The sequence below is a fragment of the Antedon mediterranea genome, chromosome 2 (assembly GCF_964355755.1).
Source record: "Antedon mediterranea chromosome 2, ecAntMedi1.1, whole genome shotgun sequence".
Classification (NCBI taxonomy): domain Eukaryota; kingdom Metazoa; phylum Echinodermata; class Crinoidea; order Comatulida; family Antedonidae; genus Antedon; species Antedon mediterranea.
The window spans coordinates 9,592,075-9,617,154 of NC_092671.1; the positions used below are offsets into that span (position 1 = coordinate 9,592,075).

The following is a 25,080-nucleotide window of genomic DNA, read 5'->3' on the forward strand; positions in this document are numbered from 1 at the left end:
ACATAAGACAAAAAAAAAACAACAATGAAAGAAGTAACTGGAAAAACCACCAGATACTTGTAGAGACAATAAACTGCGGAAATCTGCAGTTTCTTTTGTCCTGGTTGTATAACCATATCCAAATCTATTATCATCTATAGATATAGAACGAACATCGGCTTGAAAGGTTTGATATTCAAACGAATCAGGTCGGAAATTAAATAGAAATGTGTACTCTTATTGATTCATTAATTTAGTTTCAATTATTCTCTCAGTCCTACTGTATTTAGTTTTGCAATTAAAACTTTAAATAACTTTTTTCCAAACATAACGATAAAAAACTAAAACTTGATACCGAAACGTATGAACATTAGTCAATATTTCCCAGGATGAAACCATGGACCAAGATCCAACACAGATGTGAAAACCTTTTGATACCTAAATTGACATAATTATGATTGAATAGATTGTAAATTTAGTATTACAAAAAAAAAATAAAAAACCCTTTATGTCCAACATTAATTTAGCGATCAATTTCTACAGATTACTGTAGTTCTCACATAGAAGTAACAAAACCAGTTTTAAAACCAAATGTAAAAGTCATTTCTCGGCTAATGTTTCTTACAATATTCTCAAAGTCCATAAACTTGGCATTTATCATAAAACAAAAAACCCTGGACAATTACCCCCCGGACAACCCGGGCCTGAATTACCTTCAAACTGGTTATTTCTATTCTATCAACGATAAGGTATTGATAAAAAGAAGAATGTATAACCTAAAATTACCACTGAAAATCTATTTTTATATATTTAATATATAATTTAATCGCAAGTTACTTATCATAATCTTTATTATCTTAGATAGGGACAATGACAATTCCGGTGTTCTAGTTTGGTTAGTTAGTTTGTGGTGTAACGATTACCGTAAGTGATTAAACGACTGCCGTTGATCTAGCCATTCCCTAAAATTGAATAACTTTGATACGAATTCCAAAATTATAGAAAAACAAATGTGCTTTTACGGTAGGTTTATACTCGATGAATATCACAGCATTCATTTGAAATATAATTTGGGTCAACCTAAGATATACTTTTCAACAATGAGTTTTGAACCCATCGGTATTTCATTTAAAATCGATAATCAATTAAATATCGATAACAACAAAATATCGTTTACCATTACAGAACTGTGTTTATGTCTAAGTAACATTTATTTTCAATAAGTGTACAACTTTACGTAAGTAACTACATAATTTAGGAAATGTACAGCAGTATTTGAAAAATAAGTCCCTGTTTTGAAAGGTAGGCCCATAGTCATTTATCCTTCATACGTACTACAGTATTGACATTGTTGATTATTGTTTCTCGAACAATGTCAAACAAACTATATAGACATAGTATACTGTATGTCAATGTTCTGATCACGTTCTGTAAACATTCAAATAGCTTTACAATGATTATTAATTCTCATTATCACTAATTTGAAGTATTTGTTTTAAGAACAGTCAAGAAAAGTAATCTTTTTTACTTTTTGTCAAATACCTCAAGTAAAATTTATTCAATATTAAAATTTCATTTTTTTCATTTATTCCACATTTATTTAGTCATCAATTACAGTACATCATAATTACAGTACAACTGAGAACAGGGATCCTGCATAAAAAAGCTTTAGCTTCGTTTTTTTGTAGGACCCTTTTACATAAGAACAAGTATATAGAACTTAAATAAACAAAGGTGTTGTTAATCAGCATATAGTGATAAAAAGTATTTTTTAACCTGTTTTTTTATACATTTATTTTGTTTCTTTAAGATAACCGGTTTATTACCACCATTACAAGTGAATTCTTTCCACAATTTTGGTCCATATATGTGTATAAACTGTTGACTGCAAGTTAGTCTTGTGAAGGGAATTTCGAATTCAGTTTCTGTTCTGAGGTTATGAGTAGGCCTAATACTGTCACAGTAATTAAAAATATTTAAAATGTGATGTGGTAATTCATTGAATTTTACGTTTGCCATAAATCCTATGACGTTTACTTTGTAAATATCATAAACGTTTAATATTTTTAGTTTCTTAAACAGTGGCTCTGAGGCTTGTCTGGATTTAGAGAAGGTAATGCATTTTACAGCTCTCTTTTGGAGTTTTAGTATTACTTCTAACGTGCTCTTGTATGTATTTCCCCATATTAAGTTACCATACTGAAGGTGAGGTAATACTAAGGTGTTATAAAGACTAATACGGACTTTATGAGGAAAGAATTCTCTTACTTTTAAAAGTATACCAATTGCCCTAGACTTTTTTTTCCTAATAAGCTGTATGTGATGTTTCCAGTTAAGATTTTCGTTTAACATTACACCTAGAAATGTCACATTTTCTTTTCTATGTAATAACACATTATTCATTTTTATTTTAAACTGGTTTTTGTCAAAGTTCTTTTGGCTAGTTCTAAAAACAACGTAATTAGTTTTGCTGACATTCAGTAACAGCTTATTTGCTTTAAGCCATACGTTTATTTTTTCTAGTTCAATATTCATAGTATGGTTTAACATTGTAGGGTCATCTCCCCTTGTTATACAAGTTGTGTCGTCAGCAAAACTAATTATATCTATTTTACTACTTGCTCGACTTATATCATTGATGTAAATTAAAAACAAAAGTGGTCCTAAAACAGAACCCTGTGGCACCCCTATATTGGTGTCTTTTAAACATGATGATCTACCGTTGGCATAAACATATTGTTTGCGGCCACTTAAATAGTTTCTAAACCACATTAAAACGATGCCTCTTATACCATAATGCGCCAATTTGCTCAACAGAATACTGTGATCGATAATGTCAAACGCTTTTGACAAATCCATAAAGGTAGTAAGTGCATATTCCTTTTTTTCAAATGCATTTAATATTTTATGGACCAAGTCGATCATAGCATGAGAAGTTGAGTGTTTGTTTCTAAATCCATATTGATTGTTGCTTAACACTTGTGTTGAAAGCAGTCACCGATTTTGCACCTACACATAGATTGTTGCTTAATGCTGTAGAGGCGAAAATCAAACTTTACAGTATTTTAAATAAAATTAGAAATTTAGGTATTTTTAGATAATAATGATTAGGTAATGATAATAATTCGTTCGGAATAAAGTTAACTTAATGTATTCAATATTTAGATGCACTTGTGTTAAAAACAATCAACGGTTTTGCCTTGCTTTGCTTTGTCTGTATTATTAGTTAGTTAGTAAGTCTAATGATTAGATAATGATTATAATTTGTTCGGAATGAAAGTCAAGTTAACATTAAAAGATGTTTGTATTTCTTCAGCTGATATCTTTGGCTTGGTGTGACGGAACCATTTCTGTTCAGTTCATTGAATACAAAGGTAACCAGAAAGATTACAACGACAACAACTGTGATACTTTTGGTGGAAATTGTGACATTTTATTCAAAATATGTATGGGAAAGACAAGCAGGTAAAGAAACAGATTTAGCAGATACACAGAATGTTCCGGCTCTACAGAGGATCTCTTTACTGTATAGACTGTCTATAGAGCAGGAACAGTCCGTGTATCACCTTTTAGCAAAAGAAGTCAGTATAAGATAAGAATGCTATAACCTGACCTCAGTTAGAAACTTTTCACTCAAAAGGTGAATAAGGGTGCTAACGGATATGAATTTTACAGCTTTGGTGGAAACGATGATATAGGAACGTGTGATTACTGGTCCGGAGAAACTGGAGATATGGGAGATAGTGGATCCATAACGTTTGGTTCAGATATGGCTGGAGTAGCCAATCCAATAAGTGATACAATAGACATCTACCAGGTAAGACTTCTGACTTATGACTCGGGCTTCACGGTGTCTTAGTAGACCCAGATAAATACATTAACTTAATTAATAATGAATGAAAGACATCAATCATTAAACACAAATCTGGCAATATTTTTGGTAACTTTTAATAATAATAATATTTTTTCATTGAGCGGAAATAAAAATTAAAGTATTACTCAAAGAAGATTTGATTACTGATTCCTAAACCAGCCGAACTCTGGTATTGTTCTTTAGTTTTTAACACGATGAGGCGGCTATAAATAACACATCTTTTTAGAAGATCTTTCGGGCTGAATAAGGCCTGCATAAATACTAAAATCAAACAGAACAAACAGAAATTGAACAATTCATGGAAACAAACATTTTATTGAAGAATAGCAATAAAGTAGTACCATGGACCTCTATTTATAGGTCCATGGTAGTAGGCCCTACATTGACTTCTTGGTGACACGCACCAAATGAAGTAAAACAGAAGATCATTTTGAGACTAAAACCAGATTTTTAGAAAAGAAAATTAGTATTACCTTTTCGTAAAATAATGGTTGTGTTACTCTTTCTATTTTAGGGAGAATTCCAAATAAAAATCGACGTCTATGATAGTGACAACAACGCAGATGATCTAGTGGATAAGTATCGTCAGGATGTTATCCAGACAGCAAATGGTATAGCCCAACAATATACTCTTACTGGTCAAAGGAGCCAAGACCAGACGACGTAAGATATAACACGTTTATTTGCAAATTACTTTCTTACAGGTTGCTCTTTCTCTGTTTCCATCTTTGAGGCAATATTATTTTCTATAGGAAAAAGAGCCAAGAAGTGAGAAAAATATATGTCGTAGAACTTTAAAATTTCTTATTCGTTGCTCCTGGAACCAAGTGGAATGAGAGATCAATATATCTCTGGCACGCAGACACTGCCAGACAAGTAGAATCGTGTCCACAAACTACTCCACGGGACATATAACTCATAATAAAACTAAACCCATTTAAGGGATAATGAATATTTACAGATATAGTTAAGAAGAGAGAGTATTTTATTTTACTGAATATTATTTGGGAGATAATGTCGTCTTATGGGAACAATCAACGAAACACTAAATGTACACACAAGCCAAACTAATCAGATAGTGACAGATTATGGTCTTCAATATCGTTTATCGACACTGCAGGCTAATGAATAACCCCCCAATTTCAATAAGATATATCATTATGTTAGTTTTTAAAATGTTGATTTGATTGTTACATCTTTAATTCTCAACAGGACTCTGGTGTCGGTTACAGTTACATGCAATGCAAACTTTTATAGCAGTGATTGTGGAACGTTCTGCATTTCTCAAGATTCAGACGCCGATGGCCACTACACATGCGACCAAACAACCGGTGCAAAGATATGCAACGCAGGCTACTCTGGATCAAATTGCAAGACTAACATTGACGAATGCGCAAGTTCACCATGCGAAAACGGGGCAACATGCAATGACGTTGTGAACGGGTATACATGCACATGTGCACCTGGTTTCGACGGTACGATATGCTCGCTAGACATTGACGAATGTAACAGCTCTCCGTGCGAATTTGGAGGTACGTGCAATGATAAGGTAAACGGCTACGAATGTGACTGTATGGCTGGCTATGAGGGTGACCGATGTAAGGTGGACATTGATGAATGTTTTTCGTCCCCGTGCTTGAATTCTGCCTCGTGTACTGATAATGTAAATGGATACTTGTGTACATGTGTTTCTGGATACGGAGGTGTACATTGTGAAACTGATATCGACGAATGTGAAAGCAGCCCATGCCAAAATGAAGCAGTCTGTACTGACATGATTAATGGCTTTAACTGCACATGTGCAGATGGATATGAAGAAGACTTCTGCCAAACTAATATAGATGATTGTAAAAATCTCCCATGCCAGAACAATGCCACGTGCTATGATGACATCGACAGTTTTCTATGCTTGTGTGCTTTTAGTTTCTTTGGAGAATTGTGTGAATTAGAAATAACTGATTGTTCAGGATCGCCGTGCAAAAATAGCGGTACTTGTGAAGAATCTAATTCTTCAATAGTCTGCCACTGTCCGTCAGGCTATATTGGTGATCTCTGTGAATGGGAAGATGACGAATGCGAAAGTATGCCATGCCAAAATGGTGCGACCTGCAATGACATCATCGATGGATTTATCTGTTCGTGCGCACATGGCTACTTCGGTACGACATGCCAAGAAGAAATAGACGAATGTGATAGTTCTCCTTGTATGAACGGAGCAGAATGCATCGACATGATTGCTGATTTCCTTTGCAACTGTACTGAAGGTTATGAAGGCAATTACTGTGAGACAGATATTGACGAATGTATGTATTCAGAATGTCGTGGAAATTCAACATGTATTGATGGCATAGGTGGCTACTACTGCGAATGTGAGGCTGGATACGACGGTGACTTATGTGAATTTGAACTAAACGAATGTTTTAGTAACCCGTGTAGAAATGGCGCCAATTGTACAGACGGTATCGATTACTTCACGTGCACATGCGAGCCTGGTTTTACGGGTATTTTATGTGAAAAAGACATCAACGAATGTAACTCCTTTCCTTGTTTAAACAATGGTACGTGTGTAGATAAGGTAAACTCATTTTCTTGTCAGTGTGCGCGCGGATGGGAAGGTACCGTCTGCGACATAAATCCAGACGACTGTCTGCAGTCACTTTGTACCAACAACTCAACATGTGTTGACGGTTTCGGTGAATACCTTTGTGAATGCGCTGTAGGCTACCAAGGACTTCTATGTGAACGTGACGAAGAGGAGTGCATAGAAAATCCCTGTCAAAATGGTGCCTCATGTGTCGAAGAATTCGGCGGGTTCCTGTGCGTTTGTCCTGAAGGTTTTGAGGGCGGACTATGTGAAGTAGACATCGATGACTGTGAAGTCGTACCATGTGAAAACAATGGGACATGCATAGACATGGTGATTATACTGATTTTCTCATTTGTGTAGATATAGCAACTAAGTCTGAAAAGGATGGTGATGAGAAACTGTATGATCAATAATGAAATAAGCCTACTAAAAATAAAAATAATGATTTTTGCATTTTAGATAAACGGATATGAATGTTATTGCCCGGATGATTGGTACGGTAGCAACTGTACAACTTACATGCCAGACATGTGTAGGTATAACAACTGCACGAACAATTCCACTTGTCAAGGAGAGCTAGACGGATTCATTTGTATCTGCTTACCTGGATTTGAAGGTAAGATCATTTTAAATATTATATCATCATAATGTAAGGCGCTTCATACTGCGGCGTTCTATATATAACATTGACATTCATGTATAGGTGAACTGTGATTTATGATTTCAAGATTGTTTCCTATTTTTTAGGAGATTATTGTGAAGAAGATATCGATGAATGTTCTTCAATACCCTGTAGAAATAATGGAACATGTACGGAGAGCATAGATTTGTACTCTTGTGAGTGCGTTAATGGCTTTATTGGGCGTGATTGTGGCATAAACGCAGACGACTGTGTCGATGTAAAATGTCAAAATGATGGAATTTGTCGTGATCTGGTTGCTGACTTCACCTGTGATTGCGTACCAGGATTTGATGGAAGATTATGCGAAGTAAACGTTGATGAATGTGATAGTAATCCGTGTAAGAATAACGCAACATGCATCGACGCCGTGAACGGTTACAACTGTACATGCGCAGATGGGTTTCAAGGGCCCTATTGTGACGAAAATGTTGACGAATGTGTTTCGTCACCGTGTATACATGGAAACTGTACGGATAAAATAAATGGCTACGTGTGTGACTGCCTAGCTGGATTTTATGGCTTAAGTTGTGACATGGACATCGATGAATGTGCTTCGTCACCTTGTATCCATGGGAATTGTACTGATTACGTAAATGGTTACGAATGTAACTGTGACTCTGGTTTTAATGGCATCAACTGTGAACTGAATATCAATGAATGCGCATCTTCACCTTGTGTCTACGGTGACTGTATCGACGACGTAGACGAGTACGTATGTACCTGTGATGTTGGCTTTGAAGGAGTCAACTGCGGCATAGAAATCAACGAATGTGCTTCCTCACCTTGTATTTATGGCAACTGTACTGATTTGGTCGGGGAATATTTTTGCAATTGCAGCGCTGGCTTTACTGGATCAAACTGTGAAGAAAACATCAATGACTGTGACGGTATTGACTGTAATAATGGACAGTGCGTTGACGAGGTAGATGGCTTCATCTGCCAATGTCTGTCCGGATTTGTAGGAGAATTCTGTGACGTCAACGTTGATGAATGCTCATCAAATCCGTGTTTAAACAATGGAACATGCGAAGATGACATTGATAGCTTTTACTGCGTCTGCCCAATCACCTTTTTGGGAACCATGTGTGACCAGGACGTGGATGAATGTGCAGTTGACAACCCTTGTCCTAATAACGCTGTTTGTAATAATACATTTGGCGCATTCATCTGTGTCTGTAACCCTGGCTACTCTGGAGAAAACTGTAAGACAGTCGATGATCAGTGTATACTTGAACCGTGTAAAAACGGTGGAACATGTGTAACTGAAAACAAACAATACAGGTACAGCATCAATTATTACCCAAGCTTTCAATTACATGCCACTACGATATTTGTATTCTCAAGTCCCTTGTCAAGACCTTTACAGTGGTGGAGAAGAATGGGAGAGGGCATAAATCGTAATAAGCACATTTATCATCACTTTTGCTGCTGCTGGTCTCAAGTTTGAAAAAAGCACTTCAAGAACATTTTACCCTCCTGCCTACAGATTCCACAATGTGTCCCTTACTAACACTAACTACATATACACAATTCTTACTATGGGCATGTTTTCCCGAGTTAAGAAACCAACGATCAAATGTACTATCAAACTTTCCAATATTATTTCAATATAGATGTGAATGTGGAAACGGGTTTGTAGGTACGGATTGTGACGTGATTTTCAATCCATGCAGTTCATCACCATGCTTCAACCAGGGAGAATGCAAAGAAACGGACGGTGGAAGTTATACCTGCTCCTGTGCTCAGGAATTTACCGGTGATCGTTGTGAAATAGGTAAGAGGGTATTATACAAATATTGACCAGGTTGAGGGGCATGGTTCTAATTATAGCCCAAAGCGATACTTCAAATTGAGGAATATTATAATATCCTGCAGATTACCGAGGGCTATAATTTGAACCATATCGGGATATAAACGCATGTCAATATTTGTTTTATACCCCACATAAAAAATAGCTTATTATAATCCTACTCGTTTAGACCGTGTATTAAAACTGGCTGTTGAACTTTTCATCAACACAATTGTTGAAATCGAGTATTCTCATTAGTTGATTGATGTTAATAAGAGCCACGTCACGCCCCTTATATTTAATGCGCGCTCTTTTAAAAAGAAAGGCTTAATTTTGGGAGGAAAATAGAAAAAAAAGACTGGAGAGTGGAGTTGAGGTTTGTGGGTAGGATGCTCGCCTCGGCTACCGAATCCCGGGTTCAAATCCTTTCTCATGCCAAAAAAGAGACTTGTTTGCTGGATTGCTGCCGGTACATTTAAAAGGAAAATATTTGCTTGTGGTTATCTATCTCTTTTCCACTAACCTCGTATGTTTCTCGTCATGATTGCATTTCATAATATTGTATCATTACTTTTAGTTTAAGAAATAATTTTGTTTTGCTTCTACCCAAATCTCTATCAAGCCGTTCATTATTTTGTTTGTTTTTCTGTTTTAGAAATCTCTACTTCGTCATATACATTTTTCTTGGCGGGAAGCGTATCAAATCAAAATGAGTTGGCAGACGATATCTCAGAAATATACAGCTACTCGTCACAGACAAATGACGAAATTAACGTTGAAATACTCTCTGTAGAAGAATATGTTTCTGTTGAAACTGGGTAAGTTACCGTATGTGTAAAATTGTGATGATTGCTGAAACACTGCGAAGCTTGCCAATAATGATAAAGAGATGATGGGATCTGTAATTCATAAAATATCGAAGGTGACAAAGAATGTTTGATTGTAGGCCTAAGACGCAGTTCGATCATCATTTAGTATGTTAATGATAACAGAATTTATATACAACAGCCAGAAGAATAAATCTTTTAATTGAATTAATTGGAGTGGAGTGAACACAGATTCTTCACTCACGCGGCGAAGAAAATGTGAATAACGGATTATGATTAGGTCTACTACAACCATTACACTTTTTCTACACTACTGCTATTGTATTGTCTTTCTCATCTTTAGAGAACCTGTCAGTAAAGTGCAATTCATAATAATTGTTAACAACACTGCTCAATCTAGTGACGAAATCGAGTCAAAGGTGGCAGAAACACCACCGGAAGTCATTGAAGAAAGTTTGGGAGCAAATCTATTCACAGGAGAAGCGGTGCCAAAGGATGAATATACAGAAGATAAGGTATGGAACGCACACTAAAATACTGACTATTAACTACACTACCATAGCTACAATTGTCGTTGTTAATTTTTTTTTTTTTTTTGAGTATTTCCAAAGAAGTGAAACTGAAGTGCGCCACCTTCTTTAGGATAAAGTTGCCAAACTTGGGCAACATTACAAAGTGAAGCCATTGAGCCGTGACGGTGCTGACTAAATTTTACAAAGCATTCCACTACAGGATGTCAAATTATTAGATAATAGGCCTACCCTTTAATTTCTTTTATTTGTAATCTTTTTTAGGGATGGTTTGAAGAAAATTGGATTTGGTTAATGTTTCTAATTTTTGGGTTGTCAGCAGGAACGGTGTTTATTGCGATATTTGTTACCAGAAAAAATAGGTACAGGTAACTAATAATAATTTTTATTCATTATACACATCAATGATTAATACAAAATGTACATTGTCCTATGGTATTATCATATGGATAAGTGTCCTGGGGGTAAATATTTTTTTTTTATTTATTATTTTTTTTTTATTCTCATTTTAGGCAAATTGCCAAGGATAACCACAAGTGAATTCATTCACTATCCTTCTCAAAGGTGGCAATCCCATTCACAAGACAAACATATACACAAGGTGCTCTACATAAACAAAGAGTGGAGTTATTAATTGTCATGAGAAAAAAACCCTGACATATGACAGGACTTGAACCCAGGACCCTTAGATTGGTAGCCAAGCATCATAACCACCAAGCTACATTATTCTAAAAAATCCAAATCATTCAAATAAAAATAATAATAATAATAATAATAAGTTAAAATGTATTAGTCTTAACGATAGCAAATAATGACTTATATAAATCAAAGATTCCCTTCAGGTGGAATGGCATCCTGAGATGAGATCGCGTCTTCTTGTACTTAACAGTACAGTTTTTATTTTTGTAACGTTATTATTATTACAGGGAAAAAAATATCAAAGTATCGATTAATTTGAGATATGATTAGCGCTCACTGGCTAACCCCAGGGGCCCCGGAGCTTATGGGGGGGGGGGGGGCAGTGTTAATAGGAAAAAAAACAGGCATTAAAATATATATGCCAAAAAGTCAAAAAACGCCCGAGGGCTTCAACGGTTAGAGGGCAACTTAAGTTTCCCAAACCAGGGTCTTCGAGCCTTTTTTGCGTTACGCCACTGGATGATTATACATTATTATTCCCAATATACTGAAAAAAATACAATTCTCGTTGCATTATTTTCCGTTCACTCTAGATTCATGGTTTAACATTAATTTAATAAGTAAATTAAAAATGTTTCAGTTTATATTTAGATTTTTCTAAAACTTATATAGGCCTAAGTTGTTTTTAAGTGTGTTTGATTCAGTATGACACTGATATTGCCGTCATATTAATGAACAAATAAAATATATATATGCTTTTAGGATATAATATAAAAAATAAAATGCAGTTGGTTGTGAGGTTCGATTCATAAGGGAACCTAGCCGGCCCAATGCGCGCATACTGTACACAACCCACATGACGTTATTATAATACGTTAGTAGTTTTATTTGGGAGGAACCTTGCAGGCCCAATGCGTGCATCACAACCCACACGAAGTTAATACGTTTGTAGTTTTATTTGGTTGGGACCTAGCCGGCCCAATGCGCACATCACAAGCCACACGACGTTAATACGTTAGTAGTTTTATTTAGGGGAAACCTAGCCGGCCCAATGCGCACATCACAAGCCACACGACGTTAAAACGTTAGTAGTTTTATTTGGTAGGAACCTAGCCGACCGAATGCGCACATCACGACCCACAACACGTTAATACGTTAGTAGTTTTATTTGGGAGGAACCTAGCCGGCCCAATGCGCACATCGCAACCCACACGACGTTAATACGTTAGTAGTTTTATTTGGGAGGAACCTAGCTGGTCCAATGCGCACATCGCAACCCACGTGAAATTAATACGTTAGTAGTTTTATTTGTTTCATAATTTTATAACTTTACCGGAAACTAGCAACAATACATATCGGATTAATGAATACAATGACAAAGAATTTGTTGATTCGGTTACATGGGCAGCAAATGCTATTCTTCAACACCGGTAATCAAAGGAAAATATTTAATAACTGACGGGTGACGTGTTTAGCACGATTCACACGACTATAAAACCGGTGTAAACAACACACCCAAGTCGAGTTCATTGATTTAACGGTTTTAGAGTTCATAGGATATTAATATTATCTTGGCGTTATATAGTTTATGATTATATTTATTATAATTCAATTGTTTTGGGATTATTTTTAATAATTCCTTTCCGATACGCACCTATCGATCGATGATTGTATTTGGGGATTCATTTTAGAAATTTTCATTTTTTTAAAAACTATTGCCTCTTTTTAAGTCCGTGCTTAGGTCAATTACAAATTTGTTTTATTCCTTTTTGCATTTTTAATCCTTTTATCGTAAATGTACATATATGTTTGTATTGTTATTTTATTGTTTTAGCAAGTTTTAAAGATTGTTGTTAACCTTTCATTTTTTATAAACAGGACCATATGTAAAACAGGTACTACATATACAATACCTTATATGTTTTTATCCTGTATAAATATGTTTTTAAATTTTTTAAATAAATTAATTAAATTAATCGATTCGCACCTCTATCGAGGGAAAAGTCATTGTGCGCATTATCAGAAACACGGCGCCAAATGCAAGCTCTGTATGTATCAAACTAGTTTGACAAAAAAAAGTGTGATGTGCCTAAATATGGTAGTAATATGCTTAAATGTGGTAGTGATACGACATCATCATGTCCATATAATATGGCCACATCACATTTTATTGTCACATAGTTTGATAGTGTAGACAAAGATTAGGTTGCTCATGCATATACGGGTCGCCAACTGAAAGAAAATTTGCCTTTTTAAAAGAAGGATCATAAACAAAATATGATTTCATAATTCGATGGAGAAAGACTAAGTACCTTGAACTAAGGTTCAAAATCCTACATTGTGAATTAAAAGTGTTATTGTTTGCGTGGGAACATAAGCGTCAAATAGTTCAATTAATCTGTATTATATAAAGCTCTGTCTACACTATAGTATCAAGGTTTGTGTGACAAAAAATGTGATGTGCCCATATATGGACATATCACTACCATATTTGGTCAAGTCAAACGCTAGTTTGTAGACAGAGCTTAGGAAAAACCAATTTACATTGTAAAAATGCAATATGTTGATAGAAATATTGAGAAGGTAGCGAAAATAAATTAGATTTTGACATTATGATATTGACTGCTTTCCTTCTCAGTGTATTTTAAACTGTTAAATTCTATTAACATAGGTAGGCCTACATGGTTTCATCCTGCCCACAACTTATCCATGTCTAGGCAAAATTATTATTATTTTTTTTAAATAAAAGGCATTTACCATTTATGAGATAAACCGAATAATAATAATAATACAATTTTTTTTTTGTCGACAGGTCTAAAGATGTTAGTGATGTACTTGATGATGACTACACGGACGGTGCACTAAACAGTGGTTTTAGCATGGCTGATGTACCAGTAGACAATCAAGAAACAAAGAAAAATCACATAGAATTTAACAATCAGGCGTATGAAACGTCAGTCAATGAAATACTAAATGACGGTTATGCTGAAATAGACGAAAATAGATATGATAAAAGGGAATAATTTATAGTAGTTACATTAAAATATACATAATACATTTATATATAAAGCAAAATATTTTGATACTGTATTATATTATGCTGAGTTATACCCTACGAAAAGAGATATGACGATAAAAGGGAATAAGTTATATTAGTTCAAATTTACAGTAAAATATATATTATACATTTAATATTTAGGCCTAAAACAAAGTATTTTTATATTGTACTATATTATGCTGAGTATACCGTACGTTTGTACATAGACTGGATTACAAAACGGATAACACACGGTGTGTTTTTCTACTAAGGCTCGTTTTGGTTGTTCTGTACACCTTATACAACGCATGTACATCATAATTTTATAAAATAATATATAAAATAGTTGTCCTATGAAAATTGCCCTAGGGTAGTTTGTTCTAGTCACTGGGTAGTTGTCCTAGTGGGTAGTTGTCATAGGAGGTAGTTGTTCTAGGGGGTAGTTTTCCTAGGGGGTAGTTGTTCGGGTGGTAGTTATCCTAGTGTAGTAGTTTTCCTAGTAGTAATTGCCCGGTGGTAGTTATAGTTATAGGAACATATGTACATTTTTATCAATGGTAAAAAATAAAGAAAAAAGTGGTAATATATAACAATGAAACAATACAACAATACCATTAATAGATGATCTTGCAAAAAGATATTTCTTGTCACGCAAGACCCATAGACGAAATAAAAAGATATTGTAGATAGTGTATACAAACGACTCATGCAATGCAGCATATGCCACGTAGTAGTTTAATGACTCAAAGGTATCTGGTGGTATGGTTCTATATTAGTGCAATTATTTCGCTTTCGAAATTATTCGAATACTGTCGTTAGAATATGGTGCTTTTTTATTATAGCGGTTCGATTCTACCTATAGACAGTCAAACACAATTCAATCATGTGTCATAATTGACAACATATTATTATTCATAATTATAGTTTATGGATGTTTGGGAAAGACAAATGATGAAAATCTAAATTTAGTTTTATTAGATTTTTGTGAGAATGAGAACAATCCTCCCATCCGAGATTCAAACCCGGAATTTTCTTCTTGATATGCAAATACCCTAAATGGTATGGTTCGGATTGATAGCCACTCTTTCGACGTGTTACGTATAATGTACATTATTTACTCGACGTAGAGGCGTTTAGGCCTACTGACAGCGGCGATTATGAACAAGTTTCGGTTGTTGTACCTAAAGCTTGGTTTCAACTATAGTCGAAACCAAACTTTAATTCGACAGCGGTTATGGGGATAACGTTTGTCTCGTACGTTATTTAACCGACAGCAGCACTTGTTTCATCATTAATGACGGTGGTCTGTGCATTGGCGTAACTGCTATGAGCGCTCACTGGCTAAATCCAGGGGCCCCGGATCTTATGAGGGCCTCTGAGCAGTGTCCAGAGAGAAGACACTGGCATGTCGAAACGGCCAAAAACACTCAAGACCTCCCGCGTTGGAGGGTCACTTGGGGTTCCTAAGCCAGGGGCATCAGGCCTCTGCGTTACGCCACTGCTGTGTTACAATGTTGTCTCAGGTATAAGTAAATCTATCTAAACAATGAGTTAGTTGCTTTAGTATTGTAAATATCGTTTTAATGATTTTGTTATTAAAAAATACTGAACTGTAATAAACAGCTGATGTCAAAATGTTGTTATTTTCACTTGCCAAAGCCACACCACAATTAAATACATTTCGTTGATATAAAGTTTGTTTATATTTAGTTCTGTTGAGTTTATAATATATTTCCAGTTACTGGCCGGACATTCTGCATTCTCACTCCCGAGGACAATCAAGGCATATTGATCCGATCGAGATGTCAGTCAGTCAGAACTAAATATACGTTGTGTACCGCAAACTTTATATCAACATAATTATTGAGTTCGCCATGCACACCTTCTGAGAAATAAAAACATGCGTGTAGACCGTGTGCAACCATTCCTGTAAATTGCTTTTACAATGTCATACTTTATTTTAGCTTATGTGACCACGGAGGAAATAATCTTCGAGTTGTTGGCCGGATCACAAACGTTACATTTGTAACGTAAATATTACTAAATAAGCGAGCGTAAAAAATACCACAGGGTTTAACACGAACCGTGTTACTCGATTCTCGTATACGGTATCAAGTTTATCGACAACAAACATATCCTACAGTTGCTTGTCTGCGGACTAAAAACGTCACCTACATGGGTTACTGTTTATGCCTGTTACCCCCGCTTGATTTTCCCCGTGTGCGGAGTTTCTTGTTTGACACCGTACGCGAATCGGTTGCTTGTTAGATGTGTAAGCGCTCTACCATTAGACCACCTTACGATTTACAAAAGACAATAAAATGATTACGCTTTCATAATTTATCGTTCAGAACAGAGAGTTGTACGTAATACCATTGTCAAGTAAAATACCATAGCAACACCGAAAAGCAAGCACAACGCCCAACGGACAAAACTATTAGACCTAAACGGATATAAAACCAACCCAAACTGTCAAAAATATTTGTGACAGAAGACAAAACAATTTAATGAAAAAAAAATATTGATGATGCCTCTGTTTTTACAGATCTCAATTACGTCAATTCTCAGTGAATGGTTTTCTTTTGATCTTAACATAATCCATTGACAATGCTCACTCAGGTGTCTCAATAGTCAATAGATAGGAGGCGTGATGGCCCTTATGTACTCGAGAAAACACAAAACTTAGTAACTCCGCAAACCACACGACTGAGAGTGCATACGGGATATATTGCGCATTTTGTATGACAAATAGTTTGACATATTATTCATCAGAACAACTGTACCTGTATTTTACTTCAACCTGCAAATTATTATGGATAAACAATTGGATATAATTTGTTAACACTGCTTTAAAATATTTTATTAAATTTAAAAAGAAACTTCTTGATCGTTTTATATTTCGTGCAAAAACTGTTTACAATGGAGATCGTGTCGTGGAGCCAGACATTATTTATAAAACACATGATAATAATATTAACTTTACTGCCATGCTGTGTATTAGGTAAGTAGATTTTCGTACTCTTCTTTTTTCTATTTTTTATTTATTGTCATTAATTATTGTAAAACATTTCACAATTAATTAATTGTTATTTAAAAATTAAGTAAGTCCTCTTTTATCAATACAAAATTAATAGCCATTTATTATTTTAGTATTACATTTTCAATGACAACGAATAAATCTTTGGTAATTAAATTCTACGTTGCATATTTTAGATAAACCAATTTATAAGAGTGAGAAAATAGAGATTGAACTTTTTCGCAATTATTTGAGACATAGTGTATAGAACTTATTATTGAATCTCATCTATTTAATTTGTAATACTTATTCAGCCATTTTCCTTAGAAAGATAATGATGGTCAGAAAATTCCAACTAGGACAAATCCCTTTGGAGACCCATATTAAGGGACACTTTCCCGTGACACGAACGAACGGCAATGTATAGACGTTTAAACACTGCGGCCAGAAACGTGTGGTACACTTTAGATACCGACTATGTCTTAATATAATATATAGAACATAATATTATCATGTTCTGTGATAATTCTATTTATAACATTAAACTACTAATAGTTTTATTTATACTATGTAAATCTGTTGGCTTCTTCTTAAATAAACCAGGACTTTTACAACAGCTTACTGCATTCCAATAGAAACCTGTAAGACGATGTTCCTTGTTGAAATTGTTTACCTATTGTTGGTCTATTATTGTACGAAAATGACTCGTTCACACATAGAGGAATTAGTAAATCATGTATGGTCCGCAGCAATGTGAAGAAGGTCAAAGAAAACAAAAACGATTAAATCTAACTCATTCACAATTATACAATAGTTGAATGCATTATTTTCAATGGCCTATCGGTCTACGCCCATGCCGGTTTTCAAGTTTTTACAAGAATCTTTAAAATCACCAGCGAGAAACATCGTATAAATATTTCTATCTTTAAGCCGATTTTCCATTAGGCGAATTTATTCGCGCGAATCGAAAGCGTCAGCATATACGCTTGCGTAGAGAGGGAATTGGAAGATGTAATACATGAATACGCATGCGTATATTAAGCTGGCGCTTTCGATTCGCGCGAACAAATTCGCCTAGTGGAAAATCGGCTTAACGTCCTCTTATGCCACAAAATGTTTTCAAAAAGTTTATCATGCTCGGATGTAGGTGGAGTGGTGTTTTTATTTTGTGTATATTATTATATATATATTTAATTTGTTTTTCACTGTAAACCAGTTATTTTTAACGAAGGCGCTATTTATTACAATGTCTTTATCCATCGATTTAATTTTGTCAAGTCATAAAACATAGGATGTAAAATCGATGATTTTCTCATGGGGAGGGAGTGGCTGTGTTTTTTTTTATAGTTTGGTAACTAAATAAATTAACTACGGAATGGGCCAGGTGAAAATATATAGGTTTGTATATGAAAGTATTCAATAGTGTTTTCAAACTACATACGTAAGGTTTGAAATTTGAAAAAGGCAGCACTTGCACGGCCGCCGGTTATGGAACGCCTAATTCATATCACTAGAATCATAGACAATTTACAACCTTTCATGCTTTTTTACGGAATTTTCCTATGTTATACCGTTTAATTATATAGAATCGGGTAATTTTTGCAACGACGTATAGGAAAATACAAAATATAAAACTTGCCGTGTGGAGCTTAATTGACCAAGACGATCGTTGACGAGGTATAACGAAAGTATAATAATACAATTCCGTATACGCATTGCATTATAAACTACCATCATTACATTCATTTATTCTTTGACAGAAACAACCGTATATGAATCAACTACAATGGATTTATACACTGAAGGGGTTACGGACGTTACAGAATCAACAACTCCACAAGCAACAACAGAAGGTAGGTGCAACAAAAAGCCCGAATTTCGGTGCGAATTTCTGACCAATGTGGAGTACTACTACTACCATCTTTTCCAACAAAATAGATTTTGAAATGTTTACACACGTATACAGATCATGTCATATTTGACATGAAACATTATTGGTATTATTGTTAGAAAGTCCAATCGGCCGCTAGGTCGTTGTCGCAACAGTTTTATCCATACCACCAAACGCGCATTTTACATTCCACTCATTATCCACAATATTATTTGTTAAAACACATGAAATAATGTTAAAAAATCTCTCCCCCGTTCTACAGTTCAAAGTACAACTATACTAATCTGAAGAAAAAACATGATATATAATATATGATAATTGAATCACAAACGTTGTATTATTATTTATAATGGTTAGCCTAAAAAATGTGAGATTTCTTCAATGCATTGTCATTTTTTTTCTTTAAAATACTGGCGACACATTATCGTCTAAGAAACTTTTCTATATTTATTTACGCCCATCTCAATACAATATTTGAAAGAATAACATATCGTGTGATACCACAAAGTTTTCACTGAAATATTATATTCAACCAAGAATCTTTCAAGAAAGCATTAAATGTTGTCAATCAAAATGATCTATACAAGTTGGCGACAACGCGGTCTGTTCACACGTAAACGCATTCGACCATGAATACGTTCAAAAGAAACGCCCATTTGGGCGACCATGAAAAAACGTTTCATAAGCGCGGTCTTACGCAATTACTATGAAATAATGAATGGCATTGCACCACCGTTTAGTCGCTTTTCATTGTTCGTGTGTCATAGGCCCTGTTCAGACCCATGGCGTTAGACCGTTTTAGCGTACGACGCTAAAAGAATGTGTGTCTGAACAGTTGGGGATTAGCGTACAACGCGTCGTACAACGGTTGTAGCGTTGTAGTGGAAAACGGTTGATAGTACCGTTTTAGCGTACGACGCTACTGTAAGTCAACGTTGTATCCAATCAGAACGTTTCCTGTTATGACGCCAAACAAGGTTTGACCTAGGCTGACATCTTGTATCGTCAATGTGTGAGATGGATTTCAATAACAAAAAGGCCAGAATAAATAAGGCCTAACTACACTACAAATACAACTGTTACAAAGGCTACAAACTATTATCAACTGATTACCATTATATTTTCTAACAAATGACATAAATACATGCACCTTGTATTTAAACATAGGGACTACGATCCCATCCGCTTTTAGGCCTAGCTAGGCCTAGAGCCATTCACGCATTTCATTCAAGCTAAAAACTAGCGTGGGACATCAAAAGTCACTCATTCATACAAGGCAGACTAGACTGGACAAGTTTAATGCTGAAAACCCCCTAACTCCTAAAAAAAACAGTAAACAAACAAGGGGAGCTGTGTCCCTTTTATTAGCAAGTTAAGGGTTATTTTCAACCGACTGGACCAAAGAATATATATCTTTGACTGGACTGGATAGACTAATCTCAATCTTTTTTTTCTTCATCATTACGAGGACGAGGCCTGCTTTATTTTCGTAACACAAGAGCCTGGGGAAAATGTTTTTTACTACAAAATAAAAACAATAGAAACAGAAATTTGACTTTACTATATTTTTCTTAAATAAATGCTGAGGTATGTTTTATTTACGGCAAATTTTGTCATAATATTGTAGGGCTGAGATCTAGGCCTATATACAGTGGAAATAATGATGAAAACACGTGGGTAAGAGCACATGAATATGCAACTAGAAACAACCTGGATGACGTACTTCCGTTGTAACGATAATCGTACGCTATGGGTCTGAACACCTCGTTTTTTTCTCTGCGGTTTGTAACGTGACCTTGATAGTAACGTTGTACGCTAAAACGGTCTAACGCCATGGGTCTGAACAGGGCCTAAGCTTATAGGCCTATCCAAGAGACAGAATCACGTAAATAGTATATATATGCAACTAGAGCACGAATATGAATAAACTATTCTTTCCATTCAACGAATACAAAACATTAATTATTTGTTTTATAACATGGCACCTACATTTATTCAATTTATCCACCATGCCGATGATAGTGCGATTTTGTATCCTCACACCAAAGTAATATCTTGATCTCATTTACCAGTGTTTTTAAGTATGTTGAATCATGGAGAAATAATAACTTGTTTCTCTGTGGTTTAATGTATTGTCAACTTTTTGTCTTTGTTTTTATAAAAATTTGTTCTTCTACGTCTTGAGTCCCACACCGAGGCTTTCATGGGCTATTCTACATCTCTTTTTAAAATTGTAATTGTATATATTTATATATCTTGTATGTGATATTTTGTATGTTTTTAATGAGATGCAAATAAATCAAATCAAAAAGGTCATTGACGAATGCTAGGCCATTTAAAAAGGCATTTTTGGGTTGACAGTACAGTAATGGATTATCAATATGACCGAACTTGGTACCGAGAATTTAACTGGAATTAAGCAACAATTAAATACCTTAAGTAACACATTTTTATACTATACTATGGTATAGCTTTGTTTCTCAACACCAATATTTGGTTGCGTTTCATGCTTGTTTTAAATTGAAATACTGACATGTTATTTACATATAGATACATTGCTGTGTCCTTTATTCTTTATCACGGCCTACAAAAGCGTAATTAAATAAAAATAACTAATATTTGATTTTTTTTGTAGACCCCGATCAATGTTCTTTCGAAGTATTAAATAGTTGTGATTTAGTTAATGGATATTGTCAGGATACAAGTAGTGGGTACACGTGCGGGTGTAACAATGGCTTTCAACTCGCAATGAATCATTTCGATTGCGAAGGTAAGTTAGGCCATAATATAACCGGTATTATATAATTATGTGTTGTATCATAGTACAGATTCCGTAATATAAGATTTCACATGCGATGTACTCTGTATTACGGAAGGTTAGGTTAAGGATTTTGATGATACAAGCCTCACATACTGTAGTTTCACGTGTGACACTGTATAACGGAATTTGCCGATGATACTGGCGAAAGACAGCTACAGTACCGAAAACCAGTTAACAATTTAACTTATACCATGTAGAAATAATTTTCTATTATTATACTTACCAAAGAATAACAAATATGTGCACATTATAATGGACTGTAAGATATAAGAATGTTAGTTGCTGTTTATTGTCGAGAATTTGGTGACTAAAAAAAGTGCTTTATTTTGTTTATCTAGACATAGAATCACCGCAAATTACCTACTGTTTTGACGCTACGTTATTAGTTGGTACGGATGAAGGAGTGAAGAACGGTACAGCCATGTGGATGGAGCCACAAGTGACTGATAACGCTGGCGATTCCGGGATCACAATGACGCAGAATTACTATTCAGGAACGTCTTTTCCTATAGGATATTATGAAGTTATTTATACATTCTCGGACGAGGCTGGGAATACAAACTATTGTTCATTTAATGTCTCTGTATTTGGTATGAATAACTTTTATTGTTTATTACACAGTTAATTTCAACCATTTATTCCCCAAAACATAATTTACAGTTGACCTAAACATCATTAAAGAAATATTTTCTATTATGCCTATTAACACACCTATTATGTTTATTCTTGTCATTGGTTCATTTCGTAGCATTAGTAATGTTGTTATACAGAAAGTGATTATTCAATGCTTCTATATGCAAAAACCAAGCTGCCTCCTTGTGAACATTTCCACGTGATATAATATTATGCGACAAAGAAAAACATGTTACATGTTTTCGCGCTCTTAAAATCCCAACGCCGCCTTATTGCGTAGCCTAACCTTTGCCATTTTATTCTACTTGTATTAACTGCAGATGATGAGGTACCAAGGCTTAACTGCCCAAGTAATCAAGCTTACAGATTATCTGTGGGCGAGTCAACTGTGTCTGTTAACTGGACAAGCGCTACTGCAACGGACAATGTGCAAGTTGAAGATATTTATAAAAGCTCGAACATCACACCAGGAGACTTCGACGTTGGAACGTACATGGTAACATTTGAAGCAGTTGATATTTATGGTCTCGTGGGCATGTGCACATTTTCAATAGAGGTTGGAGGTACTGTTGTTTGCTGTTGTTCTTTTTCATAACTGTATCAATAATTATAACAATCACTTTGCAAACTCTATCGTGTACCATTTTTTCAATGTCCACTCTATCTTTTTAGATGTGACATGTCCAAGTTCCTTTCGCCGTTGTCCAGTAACCGATGGTGAATGCATTTCGGAGCACAAGTTTTGTGATTTGGAAATGGATTGTCCTAATTGGTCAGATGAAAACGAACTTTCATGTAGTAAGCCAGTGTTTTGATGATTTTTTAAACGATTAATTTCGAGAAGCATAATTTTGTTTGTATAATTAGATATCTTAACTTAAGGAAATTAAATTGTTAATTATCTGATTCAAAATGTTTTATAATGATTTATTAATATAAAATAATGCTTTTTTTTAGGCGAGTGTACGTCAACACAAACACGATGTGGAGACGCCTACTGCATCGAGACAGATCGCTTTTGCGATGAATTTCACTATGATTGTCCATACGGTGATTTTGATGAGACATCTGCAATATGTGAGGGAAGCTGTCTTTCCCCAAACCCATTAAGGAATGGCGAACAGACATACCCAGAAATACACCGAAGAAGATATCTTAACAATCAGGTGATACGGTACGCTTGTAATACTGGTTTTACCATGGTAGGCGATTCGGAACTTACTTGTATCGACGAAAGTTTTGGAGATAACTTACCCGAATGTTTTAGTAAGTTGGAATTTTCATTTGTTCGTTTTTAGACCTTTTCTCTCAGTTGCTTATGCAGATAGAATACATGTATAACACTCCGAATATGTCTCTTTTATTGGGTTCTACTATGCGTTATATATTATCTTCATTTAAGTTTCTATGTTTTCTTTTTTAATTTTGTATAGCTATGTGTACTAGGCCAGATGCACCGGGAAATGGAGCTGTGACGGGCAGTTCAGCAATCGACCACGGTGAAACAATTCAATTCAGCTGTAACGATGGATATGACCTGCAGCCCGCGACCCCCATCACGTTTACATGTGATGACGGTTCGTTCGGTGAAGGTATATCTAAACGCTGTTTAGGTAAGCTTACTTTGAATACAGTGTACTAAGTAGCCTATCCTCTTACTGAGTGTCTCCTGAATAGGAGATCTTTGGTTTTAAAACATAATATATTGTCCCTGATTTATTAATAAGGGTATTTTCCCTAAGAAAGGATTGCATATTAAGCGTCAGCTTCAGTAGAATTCTTTGAGTTTTGTATATTGCTAATTACTTTGTGTAATTTATAGAAATGTCTGTGGTATGTGACTCTAAAAAATAATATTGTGTACACTTAAAAGTAGCATTAATCTTATGCATAAAAGAATCCGTCTTATACTATTATACATCTTAAAGTCTAATAATAGCATACATTAAAAATATACACTGTATATACCGTATTTACCCACGCTAATACACTGTGATAGGCCTATAGATATTAATACGATTATGTAAGATTATGTGGTTTGGGTGTGGGCTCGGTGTCTCGGTAAAATATCCTGCTAATAGTTATACAGTACAATGTTATAAACAGTATCATATAAATCCTGATAATAAATAATAATTTGTCAAAACCAAGTTGTGATCACAACTTGGTTTTGACAAATTATCATTATTATCTGGATTTGAAACACACCTGATGAAAATATTCTCCGATATAGGCTAAATCCTATTGATAAATGATGTATATTTATTTGGTTTAGATATTGATGAATGCCAACAGCAGGAAACATGTGATAGCAATGCAGAATGTACTAACATAATTGGTTCTTACTCCTGTGATTGCGTAGCAGGATATGAGGGTGACGGTTCGACATGTATAAGTAAGTTGACGCGTTTAACATTTAAATGACGTAATGCGTCATATTTCTTGGTAAACATATCAAGCGTTTGTCTCAAACGCTTGATACAATTTCCGTAGAGTGTAGTATGTCAGATCAATCAGTATCTCCACCCATAGTATGTATAAGGAAAACAAAAGGTCCTTAACACTCGTAAAGTATTTCACACAAAACATGTTTACAAGCGCTTGATGTTACGATATTCCTAGGATGCAAGTTTAACATTTAAACCATAGAGATATTATAGTTCACTATAATATCTCTATGTTTAAACACGTAGGCCAAATCTCGACAACTTAACCGTGAAAATAGAACCACAGCTCCAAGCCAACTCCCGCTACAATTCAGAACGTCCTTGAAAT

General features: G+C 35.0%; 1 protein-coding gene and 1 long non-coding RNA gene across 2 annotated transcripts in view; both read left to right on the forward strand.

The window, feature by feature from the left end:
• The first annotated feature begins 9,605 nt into the window (after positions 1-9,605).
• LOC140040330 (uncharacterized) lies at positions 9,606-10,591 on the forward strand. The gene is made up of 3 exons (XR_011842708.1): positions 9,606-9,729; positions 10,082-10,253; positions 10,533-10,591. It is a non-coding gene; the product is annotated as an uncharacterized lncRNA (long non-coding RNA).
• Positions 10,592-16,649: 6,058 nt separating this feature from the next.
• LOC140040322 (uncharacterized) overlaps positions 16,650-25,080 on the forward strand; it is a 32,745-nt gene continuing 24,314 nt past the window's right edge. Inside the window, exons 1-9 of the mRNA XM_072086181.1 lie at positions 16,650-16,945; positions 18,721-18,813; positions 21,487-21,621; positions 22,011-22,262; positions 22,626-22,868; positions 22,978-23,103; positions 23,263-23,571; positions 23,739-23,918; positions 24,581-24,700. Coding sequence (XP_071942282.1) covers positions 16,864-16,945; positions 18,721-18,813; positions 21,487-21,621; positions 22,011-22,262; positions 22,626-22,868; positions 22,978-23,103; positions 23,263-23,571; positions 23,739-23,918; positions 24,581-24,700 — 1,540 coding nt within the window. The 5' untranslated portion in view covers positions 16,650-16,863. The remainder of the gene's footprint in view (positions 16,946-18,720; positions 18,814-21,486; positions 21,622-22,010; positions 22,263-22,625; positions 22,869-22,977; positions 23,104-23,262; positions 23,572-23,738; positions 23,919-24,580; positions 24,701-25,080) is intronic.